Source organism: Microcaecilia unicolor, chromosome 1, assembly GCF_901765095.1.
Source record: "Microcaecilia unicolor chromosome 1, aMicUni1.1, whole genome shotgun sequence".
NCBI lineage: Eukaryota > Metazoa > Chordata > Amphibia > Gymnophiona > Siphonopidae > Microcaecilia > Microcaecilia unicolor.
This window is the reverse complement of record NC_044031.1, coordinates 733,394,363-733,412,616: the sequence shown is the minus strand read 5'-3', so window position 1 is coordinate 733,412,616 and position 18,254 is coordinate 733,394,363. Positions and strand designations below refer to the sequence as shown.

The 18,254-nt window shown below is 43.4% G+C and overlaps 1 protein-coding gene across 3 annotated transcripts in view; it reads right to left on the bottom strand.

Moving 5' to 3' along the window:
- Nucleotides 1-6,693: 6,693 nt before the first annotated feature.
- The window catches only part of UNC45A (unc-45 myosin chaperone A), a 74,965-nt gene continuing 63,404 nt past the window's right edge, over nucleotides 6,694-18,254 (bottom strand). For all 3 annotated transcript variants that reach the window (XM_030189656.1, XM_030189655.1, XM_030189657.1), the window contains exons 18-20: nucleotides 14,951-15,068; nucleotides 13,341-13,496; nucleotides 6,694-9,519 (exon numbers count right to left, since the gene is read on the bottom strand). In XM_030189656.1, coding sequence (XP_030045516.1) covers nucleotides 9,250-9,519; nucleotides 13,341-13,496; nucleotides 14,951-15,068 — 544 coding nt within the window. In that variant the 3' untranslated portion in view covers nucleotides 6,694-9,249. The remainder of the gene's footprint in view (nucleotides 9,520-13,340; nucleotides 13,497-14,950; nucleotides 15,069-18,254) is intronic.

The window sequence follows — 18,254 nt, the reverse complement described above, 5'->3', positions numbered from 1 at the left end:
CCATCGCCTCTGTGAGTTCCGGTATAAATTCCGCAGAAGTCGGCTTAGTCGGGGAGGAGGGCGCCATCTTGTCTTCATCCTGCTTTGCCTGATCTTGTCCTCGGCGCAGCGGTTTGGTCGACATTTGTGACACTGATGCACTCAGGAATTTGTCCATAGACTCCTAGACCCCATGGGGTACGTTTGTTGGTCAAAAAGGTTTTTCCATCGGCATTAAAAGTTGATGAGAGGGGTTCGGGTACTCACAGCGGGATATGACGCATCTGCTGCTGCTCACAGCATCATGTGACTCCCTGCTCCCTCCATTCTTAATCTTTGCTCTGTGTCCTTGCCCCTCCCCAGGGGCTAGCATGTTCCCCCTTTCTTCATAACCACCCCTCCCCCCCCATGGTCCAGCATCTCTCCCCCTCTTCACCCCTTTTGGTTCAGGTCTCTTCTTCACCCCAGGTCCAGCATCTCTTTCCCACTCTTGCCTAATGCAGTCCTCCAAATGCACAGTGGGCAGCAATTAAAACAGGTAAGCCTCTGGCCAACCCCACCAGGGCCTATCCTCTGCCACAGGCCGACCCCAGGAAGCTACATTAGAGGAGGAGGCAGGACAAGGCAAAGGAAAGGCCCTGGTGGGACCAGCCAGGGGTTGACATGTTTTCATCACTGCTGCTGCCAGTGTGAGTTTGGAGGGTGGCAAGGACGGGCAAAGACTGATACTAAACAGAGATGGTGAGTTGTTAGAGGACACTTCCATTTGACAGCAGGCAGCCCCTACCATTGGGTGGCCATGGACTTTTTGCTGGGCTCACTCAATGGTAGCAGTGGCCATGCCCACAGCCTCTCTTGCTTGCTTGCTCACTCTACTCCTGTAGCTGTTTTTAACACCACCAGCACCCTTGCTCACTCTCTTCCCATTCACTCCCCAACCTGTCCCACATCCAGAAAAAAAAAGCAGCAGCACTTTCACCTTATAACTATCTGCTTTCATCTCTGCTGGTTTACTTTGAAGTTTGAGCCGCACAGACCCTATAAGACTAAGGTCACACACAGCTCAAATTTAAGTGAGCTGGCAAAGAAGAAATCAGGCAGGCTCAACTGCTTCTGCCAGCAAACTGATGTGGAAAGGGAAGGGGGAATCAGTGACCCTCACTCCATAATAGATGGAGTGAGGGTGCAGCCAAGGCAGACTTATGCTTTTTCCATGGCATATCTGTGGCCAGATATGCCCCCCCCCCCCCCCCAAATCTATCCTGAAATGATGAAACCACCAAAGAAGCATGAACTGGATATCCCAAGCCTGGATATCCCAAGAGAGACGCTAGACACCCAGCAGAAAAATATTCAACAGTCTCCAACCAGCTTACTACATCTGCATTTGAACCCTATAGAACCTTTGTAAACATTATAATATTGCCGTACCAGAAAAGTGCTGGGAAGAACCGAGAACAAAGAGGTTGTGATCATCTGCCACATTCCTATTCCAATCGATAAGAAGTTAAATGCAAGAAAAGTAGACATACAGTACAGTCTTGATTATCCAACCTCTGCTAATCTGAGCATCTGGCATATCCGACAGACTCCTCCTCCCCCCCCCCCCCCCCCCCGTGATGTATTTGTGTTACCATTAAGAAGTGTGCAGGTTCTCTTCCTTTTTTCAGGCTTCACAAGTTGCTTTTTTTGTTACTGGTTATTGTTAATAAACAGTATTTTAAATACAGATACCCTATGAATGTCTTTATGTATAAAGTATGTTTTCCATGCATTTAAGGGGTTACCATTGTTTTCTGTATTATCCGACTTTTCCCTTATCAGACAACAGCTCAGTCCCATTTACGTCTGATAATTTCAGACTGTACTGTAGTTTAGAGAATGACACGGGGTTCTATCAAGTCCCCACCCCGTCCCATCGCTGTGGGCTCATCTGCACAAGCCTTGAACACTTATAATTTTATATTTGAATATTTTTAACAACATATAAAAAAAAACAATAGGCTGTGCAACTGTTGTGTAGAAATTACAAACTAGAAAACAATAACAACAAGCAGCTATATAACCCCCCCCCCCCCCCCTACCACCACCCTCTACCCTTCCAACCCCAACAATAGCTGACTTCTACTTCCCCAAGGAATCCTAATTCACCCTGTTAAAATGTCCAGGGGTATTTTTCCCTAGAGGGGAAAAATATGCGCTATGAAGCACTGTTAATGATTTTTTAAATCTGTGGATGAATAAGAAGTTATCAACAATCTCAGGATTCAGGCTAGCTCTCCTGTCTTCCACAGACCCTCCTGCAATAGAAGATGTCTCCTTAGGAGATGTGCTGGTAGCAAGATGTACAGGATCCCCCATGCAAATTTTGCTAGCTGTGGCCAGCATCAATCAAACGTAAATAACAGTCCAGTTCATTAACAGGCTTCAAAGCAGAAAGTGACACAGGGCCAAAGACTGTCCCCGTCCCAGTGTCATTCTCTACTGTAGTTATAAATGGGGGAGGGGGACATGAGGACAGCATTTATAATAGAAATGTCACTGCATTGTGTAGAGAAAGATCTTCAAGTACCAAGAAATGCAGTCAAAGCCAAGAACAGAACATGTGGTAGAAATATTCAGATACAGAAAACTTTGTGAATTCTTGTAGTCCGATTCTGTGGGGTTTTTTTTTTTACATATACTAAAAATTCTGACAGTCATTATGCAATAATGAAGTAATCATTTTTAATGTTTTAGTTTGGCAGTAAATACAATGTACAACATATTGTGTGCCAGAGCAGCAGTGGGTTTGTGTTCTGCATCTGTGCTGTTACAGTACATGTGAGACAGTGAGATGCCTGTTAAACCAAATACAGAAGTGCCCAGACTGGGGCTACAAAGTGAAATTTGAACACCATCAATATAAGATTAGTTGATGTAATGCATTTCCAAAAATAAGAGAAAAAGATTAATCCAGATCAGTGCAAGCCAAGATATAATTAATTCAGTGGCTGGGGTTTGATTTCAGCACAGTACATGGGAGTTTGTAAAAAGGCATCTTATAAGTCAAGCCCTTAGCTGCCCACATGTGGAAAGCATCACAGATGAAATCAAACATTATTACTGAGAGCATATTTTCCCAAAATGTATAGAGGTTACCATGTGGTACAATCAGACCACTGCATCTACAACCATTTGGATCCTACAGGACTTCTGTCAGGTAGCCAGCATATGGCAGGCTCAGGCCCAGATGCACTAAACATTAACGACCCTTTAACGAAGAAATTTTCAACCGTAGCATGCATTAAAGGCCATTTTCCGATGACGCTAGCAGCTAACGAAAACGGAATGCAAACAAGTAACTACCATTGAAACGTGGGCAATTTGGGATGCACTAACCATACCGACGATTGCACCGAATCATTTACTGCGATATATTTTACGTGAGGTCAGAGCTGTCGTTAAGGCCTGAGCTGTCAGACACACACCTACTCCCCACTTCCCCCTGCAGCATACAAATCCAAGCTGGCATGTTTAAAAGTGAGATTAAATAAAAATGCTACCAATAAAGAACGACAAGGTGGATGCAGTACTTCCTAGGCTTCCCCCTGCATTAAGAAAAGCAAAACAAAAATCAAAATAGGATCGGGAGGGGGCAAAGGCGCTCGTCAGGAGCGTCCTGTATGGACAGCCTTGCCCTCCCCCCGCTGCTCCCCACTTCCCCCTGCACGAAAACTCCAAATTTTAGCAGCCCCGGCCCCCCTCCCTTCCTTTCTCTCTACTCTCCCACATCTCCGCCTCCCACAATCCTCCGCCCCGCCGCCCCCCTGAGGATGTCGCCGCCGCTCCCCCCCTCCGCATTACCGGGCCCGCGCAGCGCCTCTCACCTCTGTATGAAGGCACTGCACGGGTAAGAAGACCATCTGATCGCTGCAGTCTTCAGGATGTCTCTCTCATTTCCTGATCTGGGCCCACCCCCGTCTGACGTAGGTTTCTTACGTCAGACGGGGGCAGGCCCAGTTCAGGGATAGAGAGAGACATCCTGAAGACTACAGCGATCAGATGGTCTTCTTGCCCGTGCAGTGCCTTCATACAGAGGTGAGAGGCGCTGCACGGGCCCGGTAATGTGGGGGGGGGGGGGGCGACGGGGGCGGAGGATGGCGGGAGGCAGAGCTGTGGGAGAGTAGAGAGAAAGGAACAGGAAGGGAGGGGGGCCAGGGCTGCTAAAATTTGGAGTTTTCGTGCAGGGGGAAGCGTGGAGCAGCGGGGGGGGGGGGGGGGGGGGGGGGCAAGGCTGTCCATACAGGACGCTCCTGACAAGCGCCTTTGCCCCCTCCCGATCCTTTTTTGATTTATGTTTTTAGTTTTCTGTTTAATGCAGGGGGAAGCGGGGAGCCAAGTGTTTGTGGTTTTTTTGTTGTTGTTTTGATGTTTGTGGCATGCGCAGAGCAGCCAGCAAAACGCTGGGCTGCTCTGCGCATGCTTTAGGGGCCGATTACCGACGGGGATTACACCACTTTAACGAATGTTTAATACATTGTACTTTTCAATACCGCACCGAACATGTGCGACTTGTTTTTTTGGTGCATTCTTCATTTTTTCAAATTCGTTAAGGATTTTTACGTTTTAGATTTTTTTACTTTTGGTTGATGCATCTGGGCCTCAGTCATCCAGCCTCTTTTGGCAAATAAGTACCTGGCCTTAGTGGGTGGGTGGGTGGGAGATTACTTGGGAAAGGCAATGGCACCCTCCTCCTACTAATGGTCTGCCAGAAACCCATCACACAAGTGGAAGCCCCCATAAGTCATTTGCAATTTGGTATTTGCATATAGGAGACCACCTTTTACCTATTTATATACGTAACATATAAAGATCAACAAATAAATTGCAGGTGCCACCTCTTACGGAACTAATGTAATATATTTGTGACTAGTTTTCAAAAGTTATGCGAGGTCCCCTCTCTCTGGTCCTCCACACAGTGGATACCTCTTGAAGTAATATACAACCTAGAGCTATAAAAATCATAATAGCTACTGATACTGAAATGAATTAATGAAAGAAAGAAAGAAAGAAATATTCCCTGTGCGATGCTAGCTAATAACTATTTGTTTTGAAGAAAAATCTGGTCCTGTGTGTTTGCCAGTTGTTTTTACCACTGCAACTGACTTAGAAAGACAGTAGAAGGGTCAGCAGGAAGGAGGAGGAAAAGAGAGACAACCATGATGGATGTTGGGGGTGAAAAAGGGAGTGCGCTTGCCTCATTCAGATACCGGGGGGGGGGGGGGGGGGGGGCTTGGAAGTGGGGTCAGGAGTTAGGGGGTGCCACTACATATCGGGGAAGGTTTTTGTTTGTTTGTTTTTAAACAGGGCAGGAGGATCAGGCTGGAGGAAAGGGAAGGACCCAGTAGACCACCAGAGATTTCTGTGTGTTGATGTTGGGGGGTCCACAAGACCTCCAGGTATTCATGGGTTGTTTTTTTTAAACGTTGGGGGACAAGAAGGTTAGAATCTTGTTGGATCAGGGAGAGGGATATGGGTCAGTACAGAACATAATCGGGGGCAGAGTGGTCGGGTTGGAGATAGAGAGAGGGTACTGCTAGAGACCTATTCCTCTCAACCAACCCTTCTACACTGCCCTGGACCTGGTGAAACGTTTCCTGGGCACAACGCATGGTGGGGGGGGACTTTTTTTCTTCTTTTAAATTGTATGGCTGCAGAATCTATAGTGACTACATTACAGAACATTTTAATGCAGTCTGTGGTAAGGGTTTCTCCGCAAGTTAACACCCGTGCTGAAACCCAATAAAACATGTGGTATAACCATGTTAAACCCATGGTAATGCTTTCTGCATCAGCTCCTTTAGAAGCAGGCAGAACAGGCTCACTTACACAAGGAGGATTGGAGCTCTACAGATAGATGTTTTAAACTCTGAAAAGAGTCCAGCTTTCATACATTAATGTAAAAACCAGTAGATTCCTGGAAAAAAAAAAGCCAGAGTTGGCAATCTTAACTTCCAGAATACTGACCAGTAGCCAAAGGTCTGGTGGGCTCCAATAACAGAATTACGGAGTAAGTTATGGTGAGAAAAGATCATCTGGCTTACCAGTCGGCCCAGTTAAAGATCTCAATATGTATGCTTTGGAAGAAAGGCAGGCGAGGGGAGATATGGCAGAGACAATACCTCGGTACCATGAATGCACAGGAAGCAAGTCTCTTTCCATCAAAAGGAAGCTCTGGAATGAAGGGGCATGGAATAAAGGTGAAAGGGGACGGGCTCCAGAGTAATCTAAGGAAATAGTTCTTTATGGAAAGGGTGACAGATGCACGGAACTTAAGTGGTGGAGATGAGGACTGTGTATGAATTCAAGAAAGCATGGGACAATCATAGAGTAGCTCCAAGGAAAAGGAAGTGATTGTACAGCTTAGTAGTTCTTATGGATGGGCAGACTGGATAGGTTATATTATCTCTATCCGTCATCATTTTCTGTGTTTCATATTGCTAAGGATACAGCCGTCCATAGAATGTTTAACCTACAAAATTTCTCCACATTTAGGACAATTTTTTTTTCGGTTTCCTCCTTTCTTGAGTGGAAGTGCGTAGAAGATCCCAATTAGTTCCCTCAAACAGCTATCCTATGCCTAACCACAAGGCTCTGCAATAATCTAAAAGGGCAACAAGGCCGCCAAGCACCTGGCTTCCTGGGTCCCCTGCACAGTGTGCCAGACAGACTGGTGCTCTATCATTAAAGTAAATAGCTAGGAATACTCGCATGGGTATGACAGTTACAAGCTAAAAAGACAATGGAACTACTTTGAAAGGTTAAGCAAGGGTCATGGAAAAAGGTGGAATGGATATTGTGGTTCTATGTGGGAATTTGTGTACATATCTATCCAAAGGAACAAACTGCTCCTGGGCAGAGTGGATGGGCCACTTTGGTCTTTATCTGATGTTACACACTAGGTTATATTACTAGCAAGCTACCCAAGTCACCAGACAAACCTGGATATAATTAACAGCTGGGTTTTGTTTGGAAAGATACATGTCCCTGTGTTGACTGAATCAGTGAGGCGGGAAGTTAGGGGGACAGGAGTTCAGTTAACAACCGTAATATTGGTGACGGGTTGGATTGAAATGGGAGGTGAAGGAGTGCTATGTATAAACTAAGGGCCTTTATCAAACCGAGCTAGCAGTTCCCGGTGCGGAAATGCTGACAAAGCCCATTCACTTTGAATGGGCTTTGTCGGCATTGCAGCGCGGCTTGATAAGAGAGGCCCTAAATATGTACACTTGCCTACGTAAAGAGGCTGAATACAATGAAAAAAAATAAACATTGGCCGAGCAATATACAGATGGTCTTACTACACAGCTGGCAGCTGGGATACATCCTTGGCAGTGTGGACAAGTATAACTGTGCACACTAGGTGAACCAGCTGGTCTTTTTCTGCGCTGACCCAATGAAGACAGCATAGCTCTCGAAGGCAACTCAAAAATGTGTTAGTCCAACAGAAAGGTATCACCCAGAAACTGCTGACACTTCTATATTGTTTCAAAAATAAATCAAACATATGAGGGAAATCTGGTAAATATTCATAAATTAATGCTTTCAATATTAACAACAAAATTTAAGGCCACAATAACATTATACACAAATTCCACATCTTTCTAGTAAACTAAATAGGCAAAAGGATGGAAATGAAACCAAACCAGACCATAGTAAAAATGAATAGGGCTCAAGACAAGAATATTCACTTTAATCATATAACACTTGCATCGACCTTCAAGTATGAAATCAAGTATGAAGGAGATTAAACAAATAAGTGTGATAAGGAAGCCCTTATTAATAAAACACCCAAAGTACCATTCAGAATTAATGTACTAGTTAACCTGTAGGTATCCGCAAAACACTTCACAAGCAGTGTGTACTCACAACATGGAAAAGGGAAGTGCAATACCTCTGAGAGAGGCCCAACATTTCCAAACAGAACTAGAAAAATGGACCCAAACTTATAACACTAAGAGCTTGATTTATTAACACTTCTCCCCACCCCGTAGGCATAAAATGGGAAAAAAAGTGCTAAGTAATCAGATGCTATAATAGAAAAAATGTTTTCTCCCACAGATGCTAGTTGAACAGATCTTTATGTATCCTTTGTTCAGAGTGTCACTCTTCAGTGATGAAGTCTGGGTAACTGAGCAGCCATGGTTATATGCCCTATACCGCTCTCTTGTAAGAAACGAGAAGTGTATATCATCCATATGAATGATTTCAGGTGCTAACCCTTGGGGTGGGGCAGATAACTGTCTCAGAATTTTGTGAGACCTCTCAGAAAGATCTGTTTTGTAACTAATAAAGGTTATTTGGACAGATACATAATTGGCAGTGGGGAAGTTTTCTTCCACACCAGGAAAGACCATGACATTTTTTTTTTTTTTAACATTACCGCCCCAAACTCGTTTTGTAGTAAGACACTACCTCATAAGACGGCAGACCAATGCACTGCTCACCGTTACAGTTAATTTTCATGGTCATATATTTGAATTTTACATTCCGTTCCCCTTCCTGTTTGAGGATTTGTCTGTGTGTCCTGACTAGATTGTAAGCAGTCTATATGCCTGAACAATGCTGTATGTGTCTAGGATCACCACAGAAAGAAGTGGCACAGCAAATGCCCCATTAGCAGGTACGCTGGGGGAATAGACTATACCCATTAACTGAACATGCTGGTTAGCTAAGAGTTTTTCAGCTAACTTTCCAGTCAGCCCCCTCCCCCAGTGCTCTTCCTCCCTTCTCTGTACCTCCTTGCCTTACTTTCTTCTAGGTAGCAGTCTTCATGAGCTTCTTTCACTCAAGCTCAGTATAATGCTGCAGAGCTTTAAAAGAACACGAGCAAGCATCCTCCTTTCCCTGAACTGTGCAGTTGTACCTGTCAGTTAGTTAAGCCTTCAGCTTCAGGTGTTTGAATAACGGAGGTGGGGGTGGTTGTAGTAGAAGTGAGTATAAAATAATAAGCTGGCCAGACGGGTTGGAGCAGGTGATCTTTTATCTGTTACAGTGCATGTTGCCGGAGTAAAGTTAAAAAGTGCAGAAGAACAAAGACGGAATCTAAATCAGGTTAAAGAGGGTAGACCATGGTCCTTACTTCTGATTCCCTCAACAACTGCGCTTGTTCCTCTCTGGGTGCTTCTTTTAAAATACAAACATTACAAATGTGTAGAAAAATTAAAAGCTCAAGCTTCCCTTCTCCGATCTCACAAGAGCATCTCATCTGTAATCTTCCTGGCCAAGTCACTTATCATTCACATTGGCTTTGATTAGTCCATACTCAACAGCCTTTGCAAGACACTCCTTTGCAGCCTCAGCCACCGGGCGCTTTTTCTCATCCACATCATCCTTGGAGAGTACACACAGGATTTCCAACATTTCACTTTCCATCAGCTTCGCAGCAACCTCCTGATCTGCTGCCACCATGTTCATTACAATCACTGCCCCGCGGTACTGCAGCTCCACGTTTTGACTCAGGAGCAGAGCTTGCAAGATCTCCAGCCAGCGAACAGTCTGTGGAGAGTAAAGCAAGGCAGACAAGAACATAAAGGCACATGGAGTCAGACCAAGGTCCATCAAGCCCATGTATCTGGCAGATAGAGTTATTTCCTATAGCTCATTTCCAGGGGTAAACAATGACTCTCCCCAGTCTACCTGGCTAACAATTTATTTTCCTTTCCTCCAAGACGTCTCCAAACCTCTTTTGAACCCTATGTTATTCACCTTTACTGCATCCTTTAGCAACAGATTTCATAGCTTAATTATACACAGCATGAAAATAAATAAATAAAACAAACCCCTTCCTATACGGTTTTGTTTGCAGTCTACAGATCATTAGTTTCATTAAGTGTCTTCTTGTCTTTATTTAACACATTTATATCCCACATTTTCCCACTTAGTTGCAGGCTCAATGTGGCTTACACAATATCGAAGAGATAGGCTCCGGTTCAATAATACAAATACATAGTACAATCAGTGGTGTAGGAAGGGGGGGCAGGAGGGGCGGTCCACCCCGGGTGCACGCGCTCGGGGGGTGCCGGCCCCGCTGGTTCCCTGCTCTCTCTGCCCCAGAACAGGTTACTTCCTGTTCCGGGGCAGAGAGAGCAGGGAACCAGCGGGGCCGACGCAGCTCCGAGTGACGTGCACTCGGGGCGGATCGGCCCTCCCGCAGGTAAGAATGCGGTCCGGGGGGGGGGGGGTTTGCGCCGTGCTGCACTCGGGGGAGGGGTGCGCAGCAGCGACCCGCCCCGGGTGCCATTAGCCCTCGCTACGAAACTGAGTACAATAGTAAGCATGTAAGAAACATTAGTATAAAACAACAAAGAAATAAAGAAGGGGTGGTGATAGAAGTCTGTTGTTGGCAGGTTAAAACAACTATTCCCTATTTAACCATTTATCCCACTCATAATTTTATAAACTTCTATCATATCCCTTTGGTTGTCCTTTCTCCATACGGAAAATCTCTAACCTATTTAGCCTCTCTTTATAATTTTGTTTTGCCCTTCCCTGAACCTTTTTTTTTAGATACACTATATCCTTTTTGAGATGGAACGACCAGAAAACTGCAAGCAATACTCAAGGTGCAGAAGCTTGCGGATTGTGAAAAACTGCAGGAAGACCGTCAGCCACATGGCAGATAAGATTTAATGTGGACAAGTGCAAAGTGATATACATTGGGAAGAATAATCTAAACCATAGTTATTTGATGCTACGTTCCACCCTAGGAGTCAACACCCAAGAAAAAGATCTAGGTATCATCAAGAACAATATGATTAAATCTTCTGCTCAGTGTGTGGTGGCGGCGGTGGCGGCAACGACGACCTAGGAATTATTAGGAAAGGGATAGAAAATAAGACAAGGAATACTATAATGCCTCTGTATCGCTCCACGGTGCAACCACACCTTGAGTATTGTGTGTAATTCTGGTCACCGTATCTTATAAAAGATATAGCTGAATTAGAAAAAGCTGAAAGAAGGGTGATCAAAATGATTAAGGAGATTAAACTCCTCTCATATTTATTTATTTATTTTTGTTACATTTGTACCCCGCGCTTTCCCACTCATGGCAGGCTCAATGCGGCGGGCAATGGAGGGTTAAGTGACTTGCCTAGTCACAAGGAGCTGCCTGTGCTAGTAATCAAACTCAGTTCCTCAGGACCAAAGTCCACCACCCTAACCACTAGGCCACTCCTCCACTCCGTATGAGGAAAGGCTTAAGAAGTTAGCACTCTTCAGTTTGGAAAAACACATGGCTGAAGGGGGATGTGTGTAAAAGTACAAATACTAGGGGGCACTCAAGGAAGTCACATGGTACTACTTTTAAAATGAACAGGAGGAAATAATTTTTCACTCAAACAAATAGTTAAGCTCTGGAACTCATTGCCAGAGGATGTGGTTATCAGTGGTTAGTGTATCTGGGTTTTAAAAAAAGGTTTGGACAAGTTCCTAGAGAAAATGTCCATAGTCTGCTATTGAGCTAGACATGGGGAAAGCCACTGCTTGTCCCTGGGATCAGTAGCATGAATCTTGTTACTATTTGGGATTCTGTCAGATACTTGTGACCTGAATTGGCCACTGTTGGAAGCAGGATATTGAGCTAGATGGGCCATTTGTCTGATCCAGTACGGCTATTCTTATGTTCTTATCAGGGACTTATACAGTGGCACAATGATATGCTCAGGGATTTGCGTTACAAGACGTATGAGGAGAGACTTGCTGACCTGAATATGTATACCCTGGAGGAAAGGAGAAACAGGGGTGATATGATACAGACGTTCAAATATTTGAAAGGTATTAATCTGCAAACGAACCTTTTCCGGAGATGGGAGGGCAGTAGAACGAGAGGACATGATATGAGATTGAAGGGGGGCAGACTCAAGAAAAATGTCAGGAAGTATTTTTTCATGGAGAGTGGTAGATACTTGGAATGCCCTCCCGCGGGAGGTGGTGGAGATGAAAACGGTAGAGGAATTCAAGCATGCGTGGGATAAACATAAAGGAATCCTGTGCAGAAGGAATGGATCCTCAGAAGCTTAGCCGAGATTGGGAGGCGGGGCTGGTGTTTGGGTGGTGGGGCTAGTTCTGGGCAAGACTTCTATGGTCTGTGTCCTGAAAATGGGGCTAGTTCTGGGCAAGACTTCTACGGTCTGTGTCCTGAAAATGGCAGATACAAATCAAGGTAAGGTATACACAAGAAGTAGCACATATGAGTTTATCTTGTTGGGCAGACTAGATGGACCATGCAGGTCTTTTTCTGCCGTCATCTATTATGTTACTATGTATTCCTTTTCAAATAATCCCTGACATTCTATTTGCTGTTTTAACAGCTGTAGCACATTGGGCTGAAAATTTCAACATATTGTCTGCAGTGACTCCAACATTGTTTACTCGAGTGGTGACTCCCAACTCAGAACACAGCACTTTGTGCCTGTATTTGGAATTGTTTTTCCCTATGTGCACTTGTCCACACTACATTTAATTTACCTGGTCATCAGATAATTCTCACTTGTACCTTATGCAGAAGCACCTTAAACCAACCTCACTTCTCCCGGGGTTCTAATCCATTCAAATCTGTTCTTCCCACGTTACATAGCTCAGTTACCAAATCTGGGCAATATCAGTTAGGTGCTGTGCTTAGTGAAAAACACATCTGATTGGCTCAATGAACTTGGAAGCCTACATGTTTGTTCTGACTGTATGGCCTTTTTCTGACAATACAGTGAGCAAAGTCTATTAAGCAGTAATGGTCTAAATCAGGGTTTCTCAACCCATTCCTCGGGGAACCTCAAGCCAGTCTGTTTTTTCAAGATATCCACAATGAACATGCATGAGATATATTTGCATGCACTGCCTCACTGTATGCAAATATATATCCATGCATATTCAATGTGGATATCTCAAAAAAAAAAAATCAGACTGGTTTGGGATTCCCTGAGGACTAGGTTAAGAAACCATGGTCTCAACTAATATTTTTAAAATTCACGCCAACAAAGATACATGCATAGATGGAAGGTTTGTTTTTAACTTGGCCTGTGCTCTAATTTAGTTAGCTTTATCTCCCTCTCTGCTCAGGAATCTTAAAATCTTGAGTGAATACTGGATGCCTCAACAATGAAACACAATGTGACTGATACCACGTCAAGACAATGGTGCAATACCTCATCTCTGGCTATAAACATTGTCAGAATACCTGACCTGGTCCCGATAGACTTAAATCCCAAAGAGAACCATCTAGATTTATTAGCTTTAAACTCAGAATACACAGATTAATGTATTTTTAGTTTGGATAATTAACATCTGTGTTGCTTCTGTAACATAAAAATTATTCCACATACCACTTGTGTAATCTTTATGCAAAGCTCAGGCAGGAGTGATGTCAGCATGGCCAGGGCTCCTGAAGCCGCACGCTGCAACTTTTCATCATCTTCACCACTATATAAAACCATCAGTTTCAGCCGGTCATTCCCCTCAGCCAGAAATAACTGTTGCACCTGAATACAGAAGCACACTGAAGCATCAAGATAGGGGAGGGGTGGGGTGGGGGTCAGAGGCTGCATGCGTTCATTTGAGACTGGTGGTTTCTTCACCTGGATACCCAACTGTGCTACTCTCATCATAAAAACACCACAGTTAGTAACTACTGGCAGCTTCCTACCAAGGCTAGCATAGCCAGGAGCATTCTTGTTCAGCTCCGAGGTGTTGGCAGAATGCCACAGGGCAGGACTCAACAAATCTCAGGTACCATGAAACTTTGGCGACTCAGATCTGGTGCTTAGGGCTCACAGCAAATGGGTAGCAACATCAGGGCTAAGCAAAGGATGATGCAATGGGGGTCACACCAAAATGTCACTGCCAGCTGCCCCTACCATCACCCCCCCCCTTACTATGAAGGCAACTCTAAATACTCTGTATTGCGTTTTTGCTTCCACCACTCTGCCTGTCCTCAACCACTGCACAGGAGTTCAAAGCAGAGAGTATGTACTTCCTGTTTCTTGCATGATAAACAGAAGTACTTGCTTTCTGCTTTCACCTTCTGTGCAGTCTGGAGGACAAACAGGGCAGCAGCAGCGAAAACAAAGTTCATGCTACTCTGCAGCGGATTTAGAGATTGGCCAGGTGGAAGGGGCAGATGCTAAGGGATGAGGGTGGCAGAAGGGGGCTCACGCTGGTGGCTGGTCCTAGGGCTGGGGCTTGGAGATGATGCTGGGATGGGCAGAGGCTGAGAAGGCTGGGGTGTATGGGTAGGAGAGGGGTGGCCAGAAGCAGAGGCTGTTGGGGTATGTGGGGAAGGAAGGGTGGACAATAGTCAGAGGAGTGCTTGGGTGGGGACTGGGGGATGGGCAGGCTACGGTCAAAGATCGAGGCTGCTAGGGAGCAGATAAATATTCAAATTGTTCATGTCTGTTCCTGGATCCCAAGAAAATGTGGCAAGTCCTGCCATAGGGAGGGACTATATAGCACCTACCACGTGTGGCTCTAACCTGTACTACCTTATACTGAATCAAAATTTCAAACTCACTTACAATATAAAACCAAGAAGAGGGATCCAAACAAATATAGTCAGAAAAAGGTTTATACTTCCACTCCTGCCTAAAGTAAAACGAGACATTTCTAAAAGAACCTACAGAGATGCTTCAAACACAACATTTAAATAAAATAAAATAAAAAAACAAGATTCTTCCATATGTCCCCTGGCCCCTCTAGCCCAGATTTTACCAGGTTTTCTTCCATGCCAAAAACCTCACTTGTCCCCATTAGATGTTTCTTTCCTTTCTTCCATATCATGTTAGCCTTTGTCTCCATCTTCTAACACCTTCCACAAAGGACACACTGTGTTTCGCCTTCAATACATGATCACGTGTCTCTCCTCTACCCATATATCAAACATGATTCTGCATTGAATATATATGCCCTTCATTCCATACCTCGTCTTAATTTTCTTTACCTCTTTACTTAAGGCCATATTGCACATGCACTCCGTGGCAGCCAACCGAATCATTTCATGTTCCTCAAACATATAGCCCTCGATCATGGGCACTGCCTTTTCCTTGATGATTTTCTGCCTGTAAAGATGATAAAATGCTTCCTTACTTAACAAGAATAAAGTATACAGTAACACATAATACTTAGCTTTTCCCACTTTTCAGAATATCTTAATCTATCCATCTGATCAGTCATCCAGACCCAAGATAACTATAGTTAAAGTGGACCAATCGTCTTCAGACTGCATGAAGGCCAGCCATGCTCTTAGCATTTACTTTTGCTAAATATACGCTAAACAAAATCAGTGGTTGTTGACAAACATTAAGAGATCTATAAATACATATGATTTTGACCAATACGCAGAAACAGATTATATGGCCTATTGAATCTGGCCATCCAATCAACAGCTCAGTCTCTACAGCTCCATCTTCTACCTTTGAGACCCGAGTACTTGTCCCATGCTTTTTTTTTCTTTAATGAATTCACCATTTATAATTACAGAAATAAATCCTGCAATTTACACTTCTAAGCAAAAACAAATAAGAAAACTTAGAAACAAGGAAAATTCAAGCTTAATTTGCCTACAATAAAAGAGAAAAAAAAAAAAGAAAATGAAACCAAAAAAAGGAAAATGTAAAAGGAAAAATCAAATAAGTAAGATCACATCTTCCACAGCATCCCTCCAGCTAGCCCTCAACAGCATAATCAAACCTTAGCTCTCAATTCTTTCACCACTATGAAGTCCAAGAGTGATTTAGGATCCATAAAGAAATACTTTTACCTTCAAACAGCAAAATATATTGACAAGGACATTTTTAACACAAAATTCACACCCAACGCTTTGGGCTGCAATGACAGAAATTCCTGTCGTCTCTTATGTGTCTCTAGATAAATCAGGAAAAACATGTACTTTAGATCCAAAAAATAACAAATTCATAAAACGAAAACGCAAATGAAGGATACTATTTCTGTCTGGTCCTAGTGCAAAAGTCACCAACAAGATTGTTCTTTAGGTAACAATTTCAAGAGATGACTGAAAGCAATGTCAAGTTCAAATGGTCTTTCTGATTACTCCCTGAGCTCTTCTCACTCCAACATTAAATACTGGGCCTGCACAAGTGGTGGAACAATCTCTGGAGGAACTTTTAGGATCTCAATAAAATACTTCCGAACCATATCTAATGGTAAAATCAGAGATTTGGGAAAATTCACAAATCTAAGATTTTTCCTTCCTATTTGATTCTCCAGATAGATACTCTATCTTAATGAGTATATCTTATCCTTTAACAAAGCCATATTGGTGTCATGAAGGTCAGCTACCTTAGCCTCCAAAGAACCAATCTAGTTGGAATGTTGCTCAAGAGTCTTACTGTGAGCAGCAACAGTTCCAGAAACCTGATTAATCTGTGAGGAAAAAGTCTCAAAAAAAAACTTGAGAAAAGAGTCACTGAGAATCTGTAAGGCCTCCCAAACAGAGTTCACTGTGACAACTTTAGGTCTTACCAATTCCAACTGCCTCGGGAGGATAGGACCAAATAAATATAAACACTTCCCAATAACTTCTCTGGACTAAATCAACTACACCTTTATAATACCAGAGAATGCTAATAAGGAGACTGTAAAGTGAGAGGATTAACCCAATAGAGTTCTGGGTGATAACCTGAAAATGATAATATTTATATTAGATTAGCGACGTTCTCAGAGTATATAATTCACCCAAAGCGAGGTTCACATGTAAACGTGACACCTCTAAGGGTGGACAAATTTCTCAATCATAGAATTCTAATGGGTGTCAATGTCTGTATCTTTAGAAAATCTTTCTTTGTGTTTTTCAATACATACACCCATCTGTCAATCAAATTAGTGAAATGTACAACTTAATAATCACAAATCACAGAACTGTATACATTGATCCTATCACTTGCTCCTCTAAACCTCATGTACATCCTAAACTCAAGATGTACCCTAATATTTCTATACAACGCTCAATGAGCTTATCTAAGTATAATATGTCGAAAAATAAGACTAAAAGGGAGGACAGGAGGCAACAATTCCCTAACTGGGGGCTGTGTCTTCACAGCTTGCTGTATCCACTGAACTTCCTCCTCTTGATGGAACCCCCCCCCCCCCCCAAACAAACTGAATGCCAGGGATCCCTCTAGAGAGTCAGAGAACAGTCCACTTCCAGCCGAAGCCTGGCGCAATCCACTGATAGGGTATGCATTTGTAGGCTGTGGGAGGCGTTGTCTGACCAATGGGGCTCAATGAGGCACTGTCCTCACTGCTGCTGCTGCCAAATGAATCCAGAAGCGGAGCCAAAGGAGGAACAGGAGTGGAAGTCACTGGAATACCAAAGCCTTCTATGGTCTGCCTCAACCTGGAAGGGGAAGCAGGGGCAGAGGGAACCCGACGCTCACATCAAGGAATCCCGAGGAGATCAAGGAGCAGAAACAGCCACATTAGTTACTATGTATTTCATGACAGAGTATCACTGGAGGCAAATATACTATTAACTAATAAAGAGAATTACTGAAAATTATGGAGCATATTCAAAGGAAGCGTTATAAAAGTTATATGCATTTATTTTTAGGCCCATTTCTTTCCGAATTTCCTCTAGAGCTTCTTGGCTTTAGGGTTATAGCTGCTCTACCATCTTTAGGCTTTTGTCTCAACACTTCCAATTAAGGGATGTCAAATTACTTTGAGCAAGGCTTATGCACATATTATGAGCCATCAAAAAATAACTTAAATGGTTGCAAAAATGTAAACTACATACATGAAACTGATAAAATACTGAAAATACAGAAACTAGGAACAGAATTCATTTACAGCCTTCCAGTGGTCCTGCATTTAAGGGGAAATGCTTACCGAACACATAAGTAACATTGCAAAAATGCATACCCACAAATACATTAAACTTGTAAATTTGCATCTTCCCCCATGAGTGGAAACTAGTGACAGTTCACACAGATGCCTGCAGAGCCCAGGAGTCAGAGAGTGGCAATATTTGACTCTCTACTTCAAAGGCTATACTTCTTGCTCGCTAATATACTACTGTCAAGACCAAATGTAGCAACAAATTTAAACAACCTAAAACTATAAATAGCATAGGTATCTACCTAATATTTGTTGTTGTTTTTTTCTAAATATATTAAAATTAGGAGGAAAAGGATCTCTGCCGCTCTACCAGTGCTGTTTACCAATTAAAGCTTACAACTTATTAATTACTTTTATAAGGAGAGCTTTTTCTTCATTGATCTTAAAAA